Source organism: Pseudophryne corroboree, chromosome 5 (assembly GCF_028390025.1).
Source record: "Pseudophryne corroboree isolate aPseCor3 chromosome 5, aPseCor3.hap2, whole genome shotgun sequence".
NCBI lineage: Eukaryota > Metazoa > Chordata > Amphibia > Anura > Myobatrachidae > Pseudophryne > Pseudophryne corroboree.
The window spans coordinates 248,909,634-248,924,619 of NC_086448.1; the positions used below are offsets into that span (position 1 = coordinate 248,909,634).

General features: G+C 49.3%; 1 protein-coding gene across 1 annotated transcript in view; it reads right to left on the reverse strand.

Annotated features, from left to right (window-relative positions):
* The window catches only part of TOP2B (DNA topoisomerase II beta), a 222,270-nt gene that overhangs the window by 111,533 nt on the left and 95,751 nt on the right, over nucleotides 1-14,986 (reverse strand). Inside the window, exons 9-12 of the mRNA XM_063922226.1 lie at nucleotides 14,739-14,840; nucleotides 14,111-14,248; nucleotides 13,732-13,870; nucleotides 13,005-13,162 (exon numbers count right to left, since the gene is read on the reverse strand). Of these exons, the coding sequence (XP_063778296.1) occupies nucleotides 13,005-13,162; nucleotides 13,732-13,870; nucleotides 14,111-14,248; nucleotides 14,739-14,840 (537 nt within the window). The remainder of the gene's footprint in view (nucleotides 1-13,004; nucleotides 13,163-13,731; nucleotides 13,871-14,110; nucleotides 14,249-14,738; nucleotides 14,841-14,986) is intronic.

A 14,986-nucleotide genomic window follows, 5' to 3' on the forward strand; every position in this document is an offset into this window, starting at 1 on the left:
TTAGTAAATATTCTCGGTGCCGTGGAGAGACCAAACGGCAACGTCTGGAATTGGTAATGACAGTCCTGTACCACAAACCTGAGGTACTCCTGGTGAGGTGGGTAAATGGGGACATGCAAGTAAGCATCCTTGATGTCCAGCGACACCATAAAATCCCCTTCTTCCAGGCTTGCAATAACCGCCCTGAGCGATTCCATTTTGAACTTGAACTTCTTTATATAAGTGTTCAAGGATTTTAAATTCAGAATGGGTCTCACCGAACCGTCCGGTTTCGGTATCACAAACATTGTGGAATAGTAACCCCTTCCCTGTTGAAGGAGGGGGACCTTGATTATCACCCGCTGGAGGTACAGCTTGTGAATTGCCGCCAGTACTACCTCCCTTTCCCTGGGAGCAGCTGGCAAGGCTGATTTGAGGTAACGGCGAGGGGGAGTCGCCTCGAACTCCAGCTTGTATCCCTGAGATACAATTTGTACAGCCCAGAGATGCACATGTGAGCGAACCCACTGGTTGCTGAAGTTTCGGAGACGCGCCCCCACCGCACCTGGCTCCGCCTGTGGAGCCCCAACGTCATGCGGTGGACTTAGTGGAAGCAGGGGAGGATTTTTGTTCCTGGGAACTGGCTGCTTGGTGCAGCTTCTTTCCTCTACCCTTGCCTCTGGCCAGAAAGGATGCGCCTCTGACCCGCTTGCCTTTCTGAGGCCGAAAGGACTGCATTTGATATTACGGTGCTTTCTTAGGCTGTGAGGGAACCTGAGGTAAAAAAGTCGACTTCCCAGCTGTTGCTGTGGATACGAGGTCCGAGAGACCGTCCCCAAACAATTCCTCACCCTTATAAGGCAAAACCTCCATGTGTTTTTTAGAATCAGCATCACCTGTCCACTGCCGAGTCCATAATACTCTCCTGGCAGAAATGGACATTGCATTAATTCTAGATGCCAGCAGGCAAATGTCCCTCTGGGCATCCCGCATATATAAGACGTCTTTTATATGTTCTAGGGTTAGCAAAATAGTATCCCTGTCGAGGGAATCAATATTGTCTGACAGGGTATCAGTCCATGCTGCTGCAGCACTACACATCAAGGCTGAAGCAATAGCAGGTCTCAGTAGAGTACCAGAGTGTGTATACACAGACTTCAGGATAGCTTCCTGCTTTCTATCCGCAGGCTCCTTTAGGGCAGCCGTATCCTGAGACGGCAGTGCCACCCTTTTAGATAAGCGTGTGAGCGCCTTGTCCACCCTAGGGGATGTTTCCCAACGTAACCTATCCGTTGACGGGAAAGGGTACGCCATTAGTAACCTCTTAGAAATCACTAGTTTCTTATCAGGGGAACTCCACGCTTCTTCACACAATTCATTTAATTCATCAGATGGGGGAAAAGTCCTGGCTGCTTTTTCTCCCCAAACATAATACCCCTCTTGGTAGTAACCGGGTTAACGTCAGAAATGTGCAATACATCTTTCATTGCAGTAATCATGCATCGGATGGCCTTTGTAGACTGTACATTTGTCTCATCCTCATCTACACTGGAGTCAGACTCCGTGTCGACATCTGTGTCCACCATCTGAGCTAGCGGGCGTTTATGAGCCCCTGACGGCTTCTGAGTCGCCTGGGCAGGCGCGGGCTGAGACCCCGGCTGTCCCAAGGCTGCTGCGTCATCGAACCTTTTATGTAAGGAGTTGACACTGTTGGTTTAGACCTTCCACATATCCATCCAATCAGGTGTCGGCCCCGTCGGGGGCGACACCACACTTATCTGCCCTTGCTCCGCCTCCACGTAACCCTCCTCATCAAACATGTTTCGACACAGCCGTACCGACACACCGCACACACACAGGGAATGCTCTGACTGAGGACAGGACCCCACAAAGTCCTTTGGGGAGACAGAGAGAGAGTATGCCAGCACACACCACAGCGCTATATAACACAGGGATTTACACTATAATAAGTGATTTTTCCCAATAGCTGCTTAATTATCTTATTTGCGCCTAAATTTATGTGCCCCCCCCCCCCCCCCCCCTCTCTTTTTTACCCTTCTTGTATCAGGATACTGCAGGGGAGAGCCTGGGAAGCTGCTTCCAGCGGAGCTGTGAAGGGAAAATGGCGCTGGTGTGCTGAGGAAGAAGGCCCCGCCCCCTCAGCGGCGGGCTTCTGTCCCGCGTTTTGTGTAACTTAATGGCGGGGGTTTTTACACATATACAGCGCCAGACTGTATATGTGTATTTTTATTGCCAAAAGGTATAATAATTGCTGCCCAGGGCGACCCCCCCAGCGCCCTGCACCCTACAGTGACCGGAGTGTGTGGTGTGCTATGGGAGCAATGGCGCACAGCTGCGGTGCTGTGCGCTACCTTAATGAAGACAGGAGTCTTCTGCCGCCGATTTCGGCGTTCTCTTCTGTCTTCTGGCTCTGCAAGGGGGACGGCGGCGCGGCTCCGGGAACGGACGATCGAGGTCAGGCCCTGTGTTCGAACCCTCTGGAGCTAATGGTGTCCAGTAGCCTAAGAAACACAAGCTAGCTGCAAGCAGGTAGGTTTGCTTCTCTCCCCTCAGTCCCACGTAGCAGTGAGTCTGTTGCCAGCAGATCTCACTGAAAATAAAAAACCTAACAAATACTTTCTTTTCTAGCAAGCTCAGTAGAGCCCACTAGGAGCACCCAGCTCTGGCCGGGCACAGATTCTAACTGAGGTCTGGAGGAGGGGCATAGAGGGAGGAGCCAGTGCACACCAGATAGTACCTAATCTTTCTTTTAGAGTGCCCAGTCTCCTGCAGACCCAGTCTATTCCCCATGGTCCTTACGGAGTTCCCAGCATCCACTAGGACGTCAGAGAAAATAATTTACCGGTAGGTAATTAAAATCCTCTTTTCTCTATCATCCATAAGGGATACTGGGAACAATGAATTACGATGGGAACGTCCCAAAGCTCCCAGAATGAGTGGGAACGTGCTGAGACGTCTGCAACACCGTATGTCCAAACTGGACATCTTCCGTTGGCAAAGTATCAAACCTGTAGAACTTGAAAAACGGGTTTGTCCCCGACCACGTAGCGGCCCGGCATAGTTGCAAAGCCAAGACACCACAGGCAGCCGCCCAGGAAGAACCCACAGACCTAGAAGAGTGGGCCTTGACAGACCTAGGAATAGGGAAGGCCGCCGAAGCATAGGCCTGTTGAATAGTAAACGTAATCCAACGGGTGACGGATTGCTTGGAAACAGGAAGACCCGTAGAGGACAAACACGGAAAACGATTTGTGGACAGTCGCAGTCCTCTTGACGTAAATCCTCAGGGCTCGCACCACATCCAAGGACTCAGGAAGAGAGGCAGTGGCCGAGGTTGCCGGAACCACAATAGGCTGATTTAGGTGGAACGCAGAGACCACCTTAGGCAGAAACTGTTGATGAGTCTTGAGCTTTGCCCTGTCCGCATAAAATACCAGGTAGGGACTCCTACAGGACAAAGCATCAAGCTGTGAAACCCGCCTAGCGGAAGCCAAGGCTAAGAGCATTACCCACTTCCACGTGAGGAATTTGCCTTCCACTGACATCAGAGGCTCAAACCAAGAGGACTGTAGGAATATCAGAACCATGTTGAGAGCCCAAGGAGCCGTGGGTAGCACAAAGGGAGGTTGAATATGCAGGACACCCTGCAGGAACATCTGTACCTCAGGCAGAGCAGCAAATTTCTTCTGGAGGAAGTTGGACAAGGCCGAGATCTGAACCTTGATGGAGCCCAACCGTAGACCCATATCCACGACAGCTTGTAGGAAGCACAAGAAGTGCCACAGATTGACATCCCCGGCCCTCACACCAGGAGACGTATCATTTTCAGATATGGTGGTAATGTTTCGACGTGACAGGCTTCCTGGTCTGAATCATGGTGGTAATGACCTTATCCGGAATACCCTACTAAGCTAGAATGTTCCGTTCAACCGCCATGCCGTTAAACGAAGCCGCAAGTCCGGGTAGATGAACGGCCCTTCCTGAAGAATATCCTCCCGTAGTGGGAGGGCCCAGGGTTCTTCTACTGCCATGGCCAGAAGATCCGCATACCAGGCCAGTCGGGGGCAATGAGTATTGCCTGTACCACCTCTCTTTGTATTCTTTTTAGGATCCGGGAAAGTAAAGGAATCGGAGGAAACAGGTACACTAGCTGGTAATCCCACGGTGCAGTCAGCGCATCCACTGCCGCTGCTAGAGGGTCCCTCATCCTGGAACAACAGCACGGAAGCTTGTTGTTGAGACGAGAGGCCATCAGATCGATCTGTGGATGTCCCCACAGATCTGTTATCCTCCAAAACACCTGTGGATGCAGGCCCCACTCTCCTGGGTGGAGGTCGTGGCGGCTTAGGAAGTCCACCTCCCAGTTGTCCACTCCTGGAATGAAAATGACCGACACCGCACTTGCATTCCTTTCGACCAAAAGGAGAATCTTGGATACTTCCCTTATGCAGGCCCTGCTCTTTGTTTCTCCCTGATGATTGACGTATGCCACTGCCATGGCATTGTCTGACTGAACCTGAATGGCTTGACCTCGGAGCAGATGAGCTCCGTGCAGCAGAGCATTGTATATCGCTCTGAGTTCCAGTATGTTTATCAGAAGGCAGGCCTCGAGTTCTGACCACCAGCCCTGGAACTGTGCCCCTTGGATTAACAGTGCCCCAGCCCCGAAGGTTGGCGTCCGTGGTCACGAGAATCCAATCCTGGATCCCGAAGCTTCTCCCTGCCAAGAGGTTTGCGGGCTGTAACCACCACAGAAGAGAGAACCTGGCCTTTGGTGATAGACAAATGACTTGGTGCATCTGCAGATATGAACCCGACCAGTTCTTCAGGAGGTCCAGTTGGAAGGTCCTTGCAAGAAACCTGCCAAACGTAATGGCCTCGAAGGAGGCCACCATATTGCCCGGGTGCAATGATGTACCGAGACCTTGCGTGATTATAGAACCACTCAAACAAACTCCTGAAGAGCCTCCGCCTTGTCTGCAGGGAGGAAAACTTTTTGAGTCACCGTGTCCAGGATCATTCCGAGGAACTGGGTAGGCTCCAGGTGGGATTTCTGAGAGTTCAGAATCCAACCGTGGCGTGACAACAGGAATGTCGTGCGGAAGATGCTGTCCAGCAGGATTTCCTTTGACCTTGCTTTTATAATCAGATTGTCCAGGTATCCTGAGTGTAACATCATCTCCACCATTACCTTGGTAAAAACCCTTGGGGCTGTGGATAAGTCGAAGGATAGTGCCTGGAACTGGTAGTGTTCCTCCATCAGAGCAAACCTGAGGTACATCTGATGAGGCGGCCATATTGGGACATGGAGGTAGGCGTCCTTTATGTCCAGAGATATAGAGAGTTCCCCCTCCTCCAGACCGGAGATCACTGCTCTCAGACACTCCCATTTTGAAACGGAAAGCCCTCAGATATGGGTTTAATGATTTGAGGTTTAAAATAGGTCTCACTGAACCATCTGGCTTTGGTACCACAAAAAGGCTGGAATAGTATCCTTCGCTCCGTTGCTGAAGTGGTACAGGGACAATGACCTGGATCTGGACCAGCTTTTAAATGGCCTACCGTAGGGTGAGGCACATGGTTTCTGAAGACGGTAAACCCGATTTGAAAACCTTTGCGATGGAGGACTGTCGAACTCCAGTTCGTAGCCTTCGGAGATCAGGTCTTTTACCCAGGTGTCCTGGCAGGAGCTGTTCCAAATGGGGCTGAAGAATCTCAGACGAGCTCCCACCCTGAGATTCCCCTGGAGCAGAGGGACACAGTCATGCTGAGGGTTTTGAGGAGCCAGAGCTGACGCTCTGGTCCTGAGATCCTGTGGTAGCCAGCTTGCTAGACTTACCTCTGGAACCTCGTGCCGCATTTGAGGCATCTCTGGCTTTACCCTTAAAGCGCGCTGTCCGAAAGGACTGCAGAAAAGGTCCAGTGTAAGAGCGCCTAGGTGGCGGAGCAGCAGAGGGGAGGAACGTGGACTCTCCAGCGTCTCCTTCGAAATCCAGGTATGCAATTCACCAACAGCAAATCACCTGTGAAGGGTGAGGCTTCCACACTCTTCGTAGACTCAGCGTCCACTACCCACTGGCGTAACCACAACGTTCTGCATGCAGATAATGCAAGTACCTCTACCATTGGCAGTAATAACACAGATTCCTTTGATGGTATCACAGAGGAAGTGGGTAGACTCCTGAATATGCGAAACAAGCAGTACTAAGTCAGCCAGGGACTTATCACCTGCTAGGCCCTCCTGAATGTTACCAGCCCAAGTGTGTATGGCGTGCGTCACCAAACATCCTGCAATAACAGGCCCTTGGGATGCCCCCGCGCTGCAACATAAATAGATTTTAACGTTGCTTCTATTTTCCAATCTGCAGGTTCCTTTAAGGCCGTAGCCCCTGGAAACGGCAGGGGAAGTTTCCCATACTTTACGCCCTTCCTGGGCAAACGGGTAGGTGGCTAGCCACTTTTTGGACACTTGGAATTTTTTATCAGGAGAAATCCATGGCTCTCTAAAAAGGTAATCCAGTTCCCTTGAGTCAGGAAATGTGACCTGTACCATTTTCTGTGCAGAGAAAAAAGGATCGCTGCACATCAGATTCGTTGCTAGGAATATTTAAAACATCTCTTATTGCAATAATAAGCGAGTCTACACCCTGTGCAGCAGAGGAATCATCTAACTTAGCATTTGATTCCAGATCCTCCCCCTCTTCCACCTCCGGTACCACCTCCTCGAAGCGCTGTGAGTGTAAAAAATAAGAATTTACTCACCGGTAATTCTATTTCTCGTAGTCCGTAGTGGATGCTGGGAACTCCGTAAGGACCATGGGGAATAGCGGGCTCCGCAGGAGACTGGGCACTCTAAGAAAGAATTAGGACTACTGGTGTGCACTGGCTCCTCCCTCTATGCCCCTCCTCCAGACCTCAGTTAGGGAAACTGTGCCCGGAAGAGCTGACACAATAAGGAAGGGATTTGGAATCCCGGGTAAGACTCATACCAGCCACACCGTACAACTCGTGATACTATATCCAGTTAACAGTATGAATAACAACTGAGCCTCACGAACAGATGGCTCATAACAATAACCCTTTAGTTAAGCAATAACTATATACAAGTATTGCAGACAATCCGCACTTGGGACGGGCACCCAGCATCCACTATGGACTACGAGAAATAGAATTACCGGTGAGTAAATTCTTATTTTCTCTGACGTCCTAGTGGATGCTGGGAACTCCGTAAGGACCATGGGGATTATACCAAAGCTCCCAAACGGGCGGGAGAGTGCGGATGACTCTGCAGCACCGAATGAGCAAACTCAAGGTCCTCCTCAGCCAGGATATCAAACTTGTAGAATTTTGCAAACGTGTTTGAACCCGACCAGATAGCAGCTCGGCAAAGTTGTAAAGCCGAGACCCCACGGGCAGCCGCCCAAGAAGAGCCCACCTTCCTCGTGGAGTGGGCTTTTACTGATTTAGGATGCGGCAGTGCAGCCGCAGAATGTGCAAGTTGAATCGTGGAGCAGATCCAGCGAGCAATAGTCTGCTTAGAAGCAGGAGCACCCAACTTGTTGGGTGCATGCAGGATAAACAGCGAGTCAGTCTTTCCGACTCCAGCCGTCCTAGAAACATATATTTTCAGGGCCCGGACTACGTCCAGCAACTTGGAAGCCTCCAAGTCCCTAGTAGCCGCAGGCACCACAATAGGTTGGTTCAAGTGAAACGCTGATACCACCTTAGGGAGGAATTGGGGACGCGTCCTCAATTCTGCTCTGTCCATATGGAAGATCAGATAGGGGCTTTTACAGGACAAAGCCGCCAATTCTGACACCCGCCTAGCCAAAGCCAAGGCCAAAAGCATGACCACTTTCCACGTGAGATATTTTAATTCCACGGTCTGAAGTGGCTCAAACCAATGTGATTTTAGGAAATCCAACACAACGTTGAGATCCCACGGTGCCGCTGGGGGCACAAAAGGGGGCTGAATATGCAGCACTCCCTTAACAAACATCTGAACTTCAGGCAGTGAAGCCAGTTCTTTTTGAAAGAAAATAGACAGGGCTGAAATCTGGACTTTAATGGATCCCAATTTTAGGCCCATAGTCACTCCTGACTGTAGGAAGTGCAGAAATCGACCCAGCTGAAATTCTTCTGTGGGGGCCCTCCTAGCCGCACACCAAGCAACATATTTCCGCCATATGCGGTGATAATGTTTTGCTGTCACATCTTTCCTAGCCTTTATTAGCGTTGAAATGACCTCAACCGGAATGCCCTTTTCCATCAGGATCCGGCGCTCAACCGCCATGCCGTCAAACGCAGCCGCGGTAAGTCTTGGAACAGACAGGGCCCCTGCTGAAGCAGGTCCAGTCTGAGAGGTAGAGGCCAAGGGTCCTCTGAGATCATTTCTTGAAGTTCCGGGTACCAAGTCCTTCTTGGCCAATCCGGAACAATGAGTATAGTTCTTACTCCTCTTTTTCTTATTATCCTCAGCACCTTTGGTATGAGAGGAAGAGGAGGGAACACATACACCGACTGGTACACCCACGGTGTCACTAGAGCGTCCACAGCTATCGCCTGAGGGTCCCTTGACCTGGCGCAATATCTGTTTAGCTTTTTGTTTAGGCGGGACGCCATCATGTCCACCTGTGGCTTTTCCCAACGGTTTACAATCATTTGGAAGACTTCTGGATGAAGTCCCCACTCTCCCGGGTGGAGGTCGTGCCTGCTGAGGAAGTCTGCTTCCCAGTTGTCCACTCCCGGAATGAACACTGCTGACAGTGCTAACACGTGATTTTCCGCCCATCGGAGAATCCTTGTGCCTTCTGCCATCGCCATCCTGCTTCTTGTGCCGCCCTGACGGTTTACATGGGCGACCGCCGTGATGTTGTCTGACTGAATCAGCACCGGCTGGTTTTGAAGCAGGGGTCTTGCCTGACTTAGGGCATTGTAAATGGCTCTTAGTTCCAGGATATTTATGTGTAGGGAAGTTTCCTGACTCGACCATTGTCCTTGGAAGTTTCTTCCCTGTGTGACTGCCCCCCAACCTCGGAGGCTTGCATCCGTGGTCAACAGGACCCAGTCCTGTATGCCGAATCTGCGGCCCTCGAGAAGATGAGCACTCTGTAGCCACCACAGCAGAGACACCCTGGCCCTCGGGGACAGGGTGATCAGCCGATGCATCTGAAGATGCGATCCGGACCACTTGTCTAGCAGATCCCACTGAAAGATCCTTGCATGGAACCTGCCGAATGGAATTACTTCGTAAGAAGCTACCATCTTTCCCAGGACTCGCGTGCAGTGATGCACCGACACCTGTTTTGGTTTTAGGAGGTCTCTGACCAGAGATGACAACTCCTTGGCCTTCTCCTCCGGGAGAAACACCTTCTTCTGTTCTGTGTCCAGAATCATACCCAGGAACAGCAGACGTGTCGTAGGAACCAGCTGCGACTTTGGAATATTCAGAATCCAGCCGTGCTGTTGTAGCACTTCCTGAGATAGTGCTACCCCGACCAACAACTGCTCCCTGGACCTCGCCTTTATAAGGAGATCGTCCAAGTACGGGATAACTATGACTCCCTTTCTTCGAAGGAGTATCATCATTTCGGCCATTACCTTGGTAAATACCCTCGGTGCCGTGGACAGACCAAACGGCAACGTCTGGAATTGGTAATGACAGTCCTGTACCACAAATCTGAGGTACTCCTGGTGAGGTGGGTAAATGGGGACATGCAGGTAAGCATCCTTGATGTCCAGTGATACCATGTAATCCCCTTCTTCCAGGCTTGCAATAACCGCCCTGAGCGATTCCATTTTGAACTTGAACCTTCTTATATAAGTGTTCAAGGATTTTAAATTTAAAATGGGTCTCACCGAACCGTCCGGTTTCGGTACCACAAACATTGTGGAATAGTAACCCCGTCCTTGTTGAAGGAGGGGAACTTTTATTATCACCTGCTGGAGGTACAGCTTGTGAATTGCCGCCAGCACTACCTCCCTGTCCGGAGAAGTAGCTGGCAAGGCCGATTTGAGGAAACGGCGAGGGGGAGACGTCTCGAATTCCAGCTTGCATCCCTGAGATACCACTTGTAGAACCCAGGGATCCACCTGTGAGCGAACCCACCGGTCGCTGAAGTTCCGGAGACGGGCCCCCACCGTACCTGGCTCCACCAGTGGAGCCCCAGCGTCATGCGGTGGATTTAGTGGAAGCAGGGGAGGATTTCTGTTCTTGGGAACTGGCTGTATGGTGCAGCTTTTTTCCTCTACCCCTGCCTCTGGGCAGAAAGGACGCGCCTTTAACCCGCTTGCCTTTCTGGGGCCGAAAGGACTGTACCTGATAATACGGTGCTTTCTTTGGCTGTGAGGGAACCTGGGGTAAAAATGTCGACTTCCCAGCTGTCGCTGTGGAAACGAGGTCCGAGAGACCATCCCCAAACAATTCCTCACCCTTGTAAGGCAGAACCTTCATGTGCCTTTTAGAATCAGCATCACCTGTCCACTGCAGAGTCCATAATACTCTCCTGGCAGAAATGGACATTGCATTTATTCTAGATGCCAGCCGGCAAATATCCCTCTGTGCATCTCTCATGTATAAGACTACGTCTTTAATGTGCTCTATAGTTAGCAATATAGTGTCCCTGTCAAGGGTATCAATGTTATCAGACAGGGAATCCGACCACGCAGCTGCAGCACTGCACATCCATGCTGAAGCAATAGCAGGTCTCAGTATAGTACCTGAGTGTGTATATACAGACTTCAGGATAGCCTCCTGCTTTCTATCCGCAGGCTCCTTTAAGGCGGCCGTATCCTGAGACGGTAGTGCCACCTTTTTTGACAAGCGTGTGAGCGCTTTATCCACCCTAGGGGATGTCTCCCAACGTAGCCTGTCCTCTGGCGGGAAAGGGTACGCCATCAGTAATTTTTTAGAAATCACTAATTTTTTATCAGGAGAAGCCCACACTTCTTCACACACTTCATTTAACTCATCTGAAGGGGGAAAAACCACTGGTTGCTTTTTCTCCCCAAACATAATACCCTTTTTTGTGGTACCAGGGTGAATGTCAGAAATGTGCAATACATTTTTCATTGCCGTAATCATGCAACGGGTAGCTCTGTTGGAATGTACACTAGTCTCGTCGTCGTCGACACTGGAGTCAGTATCCGTGTCGACATCTGTGTCTGCCATCTGAAGTAGCGGGCGTTTTTGAGCCCCTGATGGCTTTTGAGACGCCTGGGCAGGCACGGGCTGAGAAGCCGGCTGTCCCACATCTGCTATGTCATCAAACCTTTTATGTAAGGAGTTGACACTGTCGCGTACTTCCTTCCACATATCCATCCACTCAGGTGTCGACCCCGCAGGGGGTGACATCACATTTATCGGCATCTGCTCCGCCTCCACATAAGCCTCCTCATCAAACATGTCGACACAGCCGTACCGACACACCGCACACACACAGGGAATGCTCTGACTGAGGACAGGACCCCACCAAGTCCTTTGGGGAGACAGAGAGAGAGTATGCCAGCACACATCACAGCGCTATATATCACAGGGATGTACACTATAATGAGTGATTTTACCCTATAGCAGCTTTTATACACAGTTTTGCGCCTAAATTTAGTGCCCCCCCTCTCTTTTTTACCCTTGAAGCCTGGAAACTGCAGGGGAGAGCCTGGGGAGCTGCCTTCCAGCGGAGCGTGAAGAGAAAATGGCGCCGGTGTGCTGAGGAAGATAGCCCCGCCCCTTTCTCGGCGGACTTCTCCCGCTTTTTTATGGATATTTTGGCAGGGGATTTTACACATATATAGTCTTGCTGACTATATTATGTGTTTTTTAGCCAATTTAAGGTACTCTAATTGCAGCCCAGGGCCCCCCCCCCCAGCGCCCTGCACCCATCAGTGACCGGAGTGTGTGGTGTGCATGGGGAGCAATGGCGCACAGCTGCAGTGCTGTGCGCTACCTTAATGAAGACCGGAGTCTTCAGCCGCCGATTTCCAGGACGTTCTTCTTGCTTCTGGCTCTGCACGGGGGACGGCGGCGCGGCTCCGGGACCGGACGACCGAGGCTGGGCCTGTGTTCGATCCCTCTGGAGCTAATGGTGTCCAGTAGCCTAGAAGCCCAAGCTAGCTGCAAGCAGGTAGGTTCGCTTCTCTCCCCTAAGTCCCTCGTAGCAGTGAGTCTGTTGCCAGCAGATCTCACTGAAAATAAAAAACCTAAAATATACTTTCTTTTCTAGAAGCTCAGGAGAGCCCCTAGTGTGCAACCAGCTCGAGCCGGGCACAGATTCTAACTGAGGTCTGGAGGAGGAGCATAGAGGGAGGAGCCAGTGCACACCAGTAGTCCTAATTCTTTCTTAGAGTGCCCAGTCTCCTGCGGAGCCCGCTATTCCCCATGGTCCTTACAGAGTTCCCAGCATCCACTAGGACGTCAGAGAAATTAAAGTACTAGTACCCCAATTCCACTATCACTGGCCAGTCTGCGCAGGGGGGCTATGAGATCACCCCAAGGGGAGTCTGTATGTCCGCCCACAATCGCGCCGCACAATGAACTGGGTTAACACTCACCACTCTGACGACCTTCAGGCTCTGTACTGGGGTGTGCTGCGGCAAAGCCTGTGGTGCACGAACCCGCAGGACTGTTTGTCCTGTCAGTGGGATCCGACTCAGCACCTCCAGGAGGCCGGTGTCGGTCCCCCTTCCCTCAGTGTCCCTCGGTGCAGGTAAGCTGTTGCTCAACAGCTTACCTGAAAATAACATACAGAAATTAAACTGAAGAAAAACTCTCTCCAGAGTGTGCATCCTCTCCTGAGGGCACATTTTTCTAAACTGAGCTGTAAGGGAGGGCATAGAGGGGAGGAGCCAGCACACTGGCTCCTTTGGACCCCATCTATACCCCCATCGAAATTCAGTGTTCTCCGTATCGCTTATGGATGATAGAGAAGTTTAATATCTCTAGTTCCTTCACATTACATGCTTAGAGAGAATGAAAAGTGTTTGATGGGCGTGGACACCTGAGTAAGTACCTGTTTGTGCGAGGCTTCCCGTACATTGAGGATTTTCCCCCTGAGAGGGAACACTCCATACCGATCTCGTCCTATGACACCCAAGCCGGAAACAGCCAGGGACTTGGCGGAGTCTCCTTCTGTCAGGATAAGAGTGCAGTCCAGAGAATGCTTGCCACCTACAAAGGAAAAGATATCACTAACCACAATGAAACAAATCAAAGTCTGAGCCTGTTATGTGCCTTCAACATATCCTATAGATTTCTACAATAGATATAACTCTTCACTGTATGTTCCATATAGCCAAGAGAGTGGACTGGAGAGTTAAAGCTTGGCATTATGATAATGTGCATCTTTTTTTACTTGTTCGCACGTTAGAGAGTATTTATGACCACAACTTTCTCCTCTATGTAACTATTAAAACCCTGATCCAACATATATTTTAAAACTCAGCTGCTTATAAGGAGATCATGGGGAGGAGGGATATTGATCTGATGCATTACAAACTTCCATTCTGCAACCTTAGCCAATCACATTGCGGTCAGCATCCCAAGGCACTTCCGCTGATAAACAGTAATGTTGTACATGCTAGACAGAAATATGTAATCACAATGACAAGCGTCTCGGTTTCGCCAAGCAGCAGTAACTTTCATGCACATATGTTTGTGACCGACTAGTATTGCTTTTATATAGATCAACTTGCATGTTACATTTAAGATCTGCTGATATGGATCACAATAAGACTTACCAGCATCATTTGCGTCATCCAGTTTGGGAATGCCTTTAATTTTGCTGTGCTTCACAGATGAACACTTCTTGTTTAGCTGTGTCTGGGCCTTAAATTTCACCCAGTTCAGAATACTTTCCACTATGCCACAATTTGATGCCTAAGCACAAATGAAGAAACAATACAAATACATATTTATGCAAGTAACTCTGATCCAGAGCAAAAACTGGAACAATTCAGAGTAACATTTACATGTAGAAAATTATTGCAGAATATTTGTTATATATGTTTTTAAACCCATGTTTAAAGGAGAGGCAAAGAAAATGACAAACCCAAATAATCGCTATGTGATGACGACTCAGTAACAAATATTCCTGATGCAAGACATACCAACACTTACCGCTTTTGAAAACTTCTCTGAAAGTGGGCACTTGGAGCCAAAACTCTTCGCCTGAAGGGTCATGTTCTCTTTTGTCTGAGAGTCAAAGGTGGGATTCTCAATCAAACAATTGACAAAAACCCATACATGATTCTTAACCTGTTAAAAGCCAAAGCACAAGTTAGTATTTCTGCATGGCAAGTTTAAAAAGTTTTCAATTTTTAGAAGTCAAAAGGTCACTTAGTATCTGGACAGTAAACACATTGTTAGTATTAACTGAGGGGGTCTCAATTATCTGATTACGGTTCATTAAAAAAAAATATAGGGAGGTGCTACAATGTTTGCGGAGCCAAACGGAAATAAACCTTTATCAATAAAATTATGTACGGCAATAGAAATTACACAAGGCATTCCAATACATCTACTTAGTAAAATTACTAATGCAGGCTTGAGAGAGATAATTTCCCATAGAAGAAACAATTATTTTTGGTGCTATGTAGGAGCAGCTGTGGCAATAACATTACTGTTTTTATTACTGACAGATATCATACAAACAAAACAAGTTGAGAGAACATCATGATCATTTTGCATGGTAACAAATTACTGCCAATGCTCATAGCCGTTTAATGCATGAAATGTTACAATGTACCTGGAAGGGCTTCACAGAAACTCCAGCCTTATTCTTCTTCTTCACAACGTCAATAAGTTTAGAGACTATTTGATCCACTACATAATCTACATGTCTACCACCCTGCAAAAAATAAAATAAAAATTCTTCATCTGTAATTTATGTTTTTTATAGGCACAGTGCAGACAGAAGCATCAATGATTTTAAGTACTGAAAGGGAAAGATGTTTTTACATGCATTAGCTCACTTTGAGTCCAATGGGAGACACT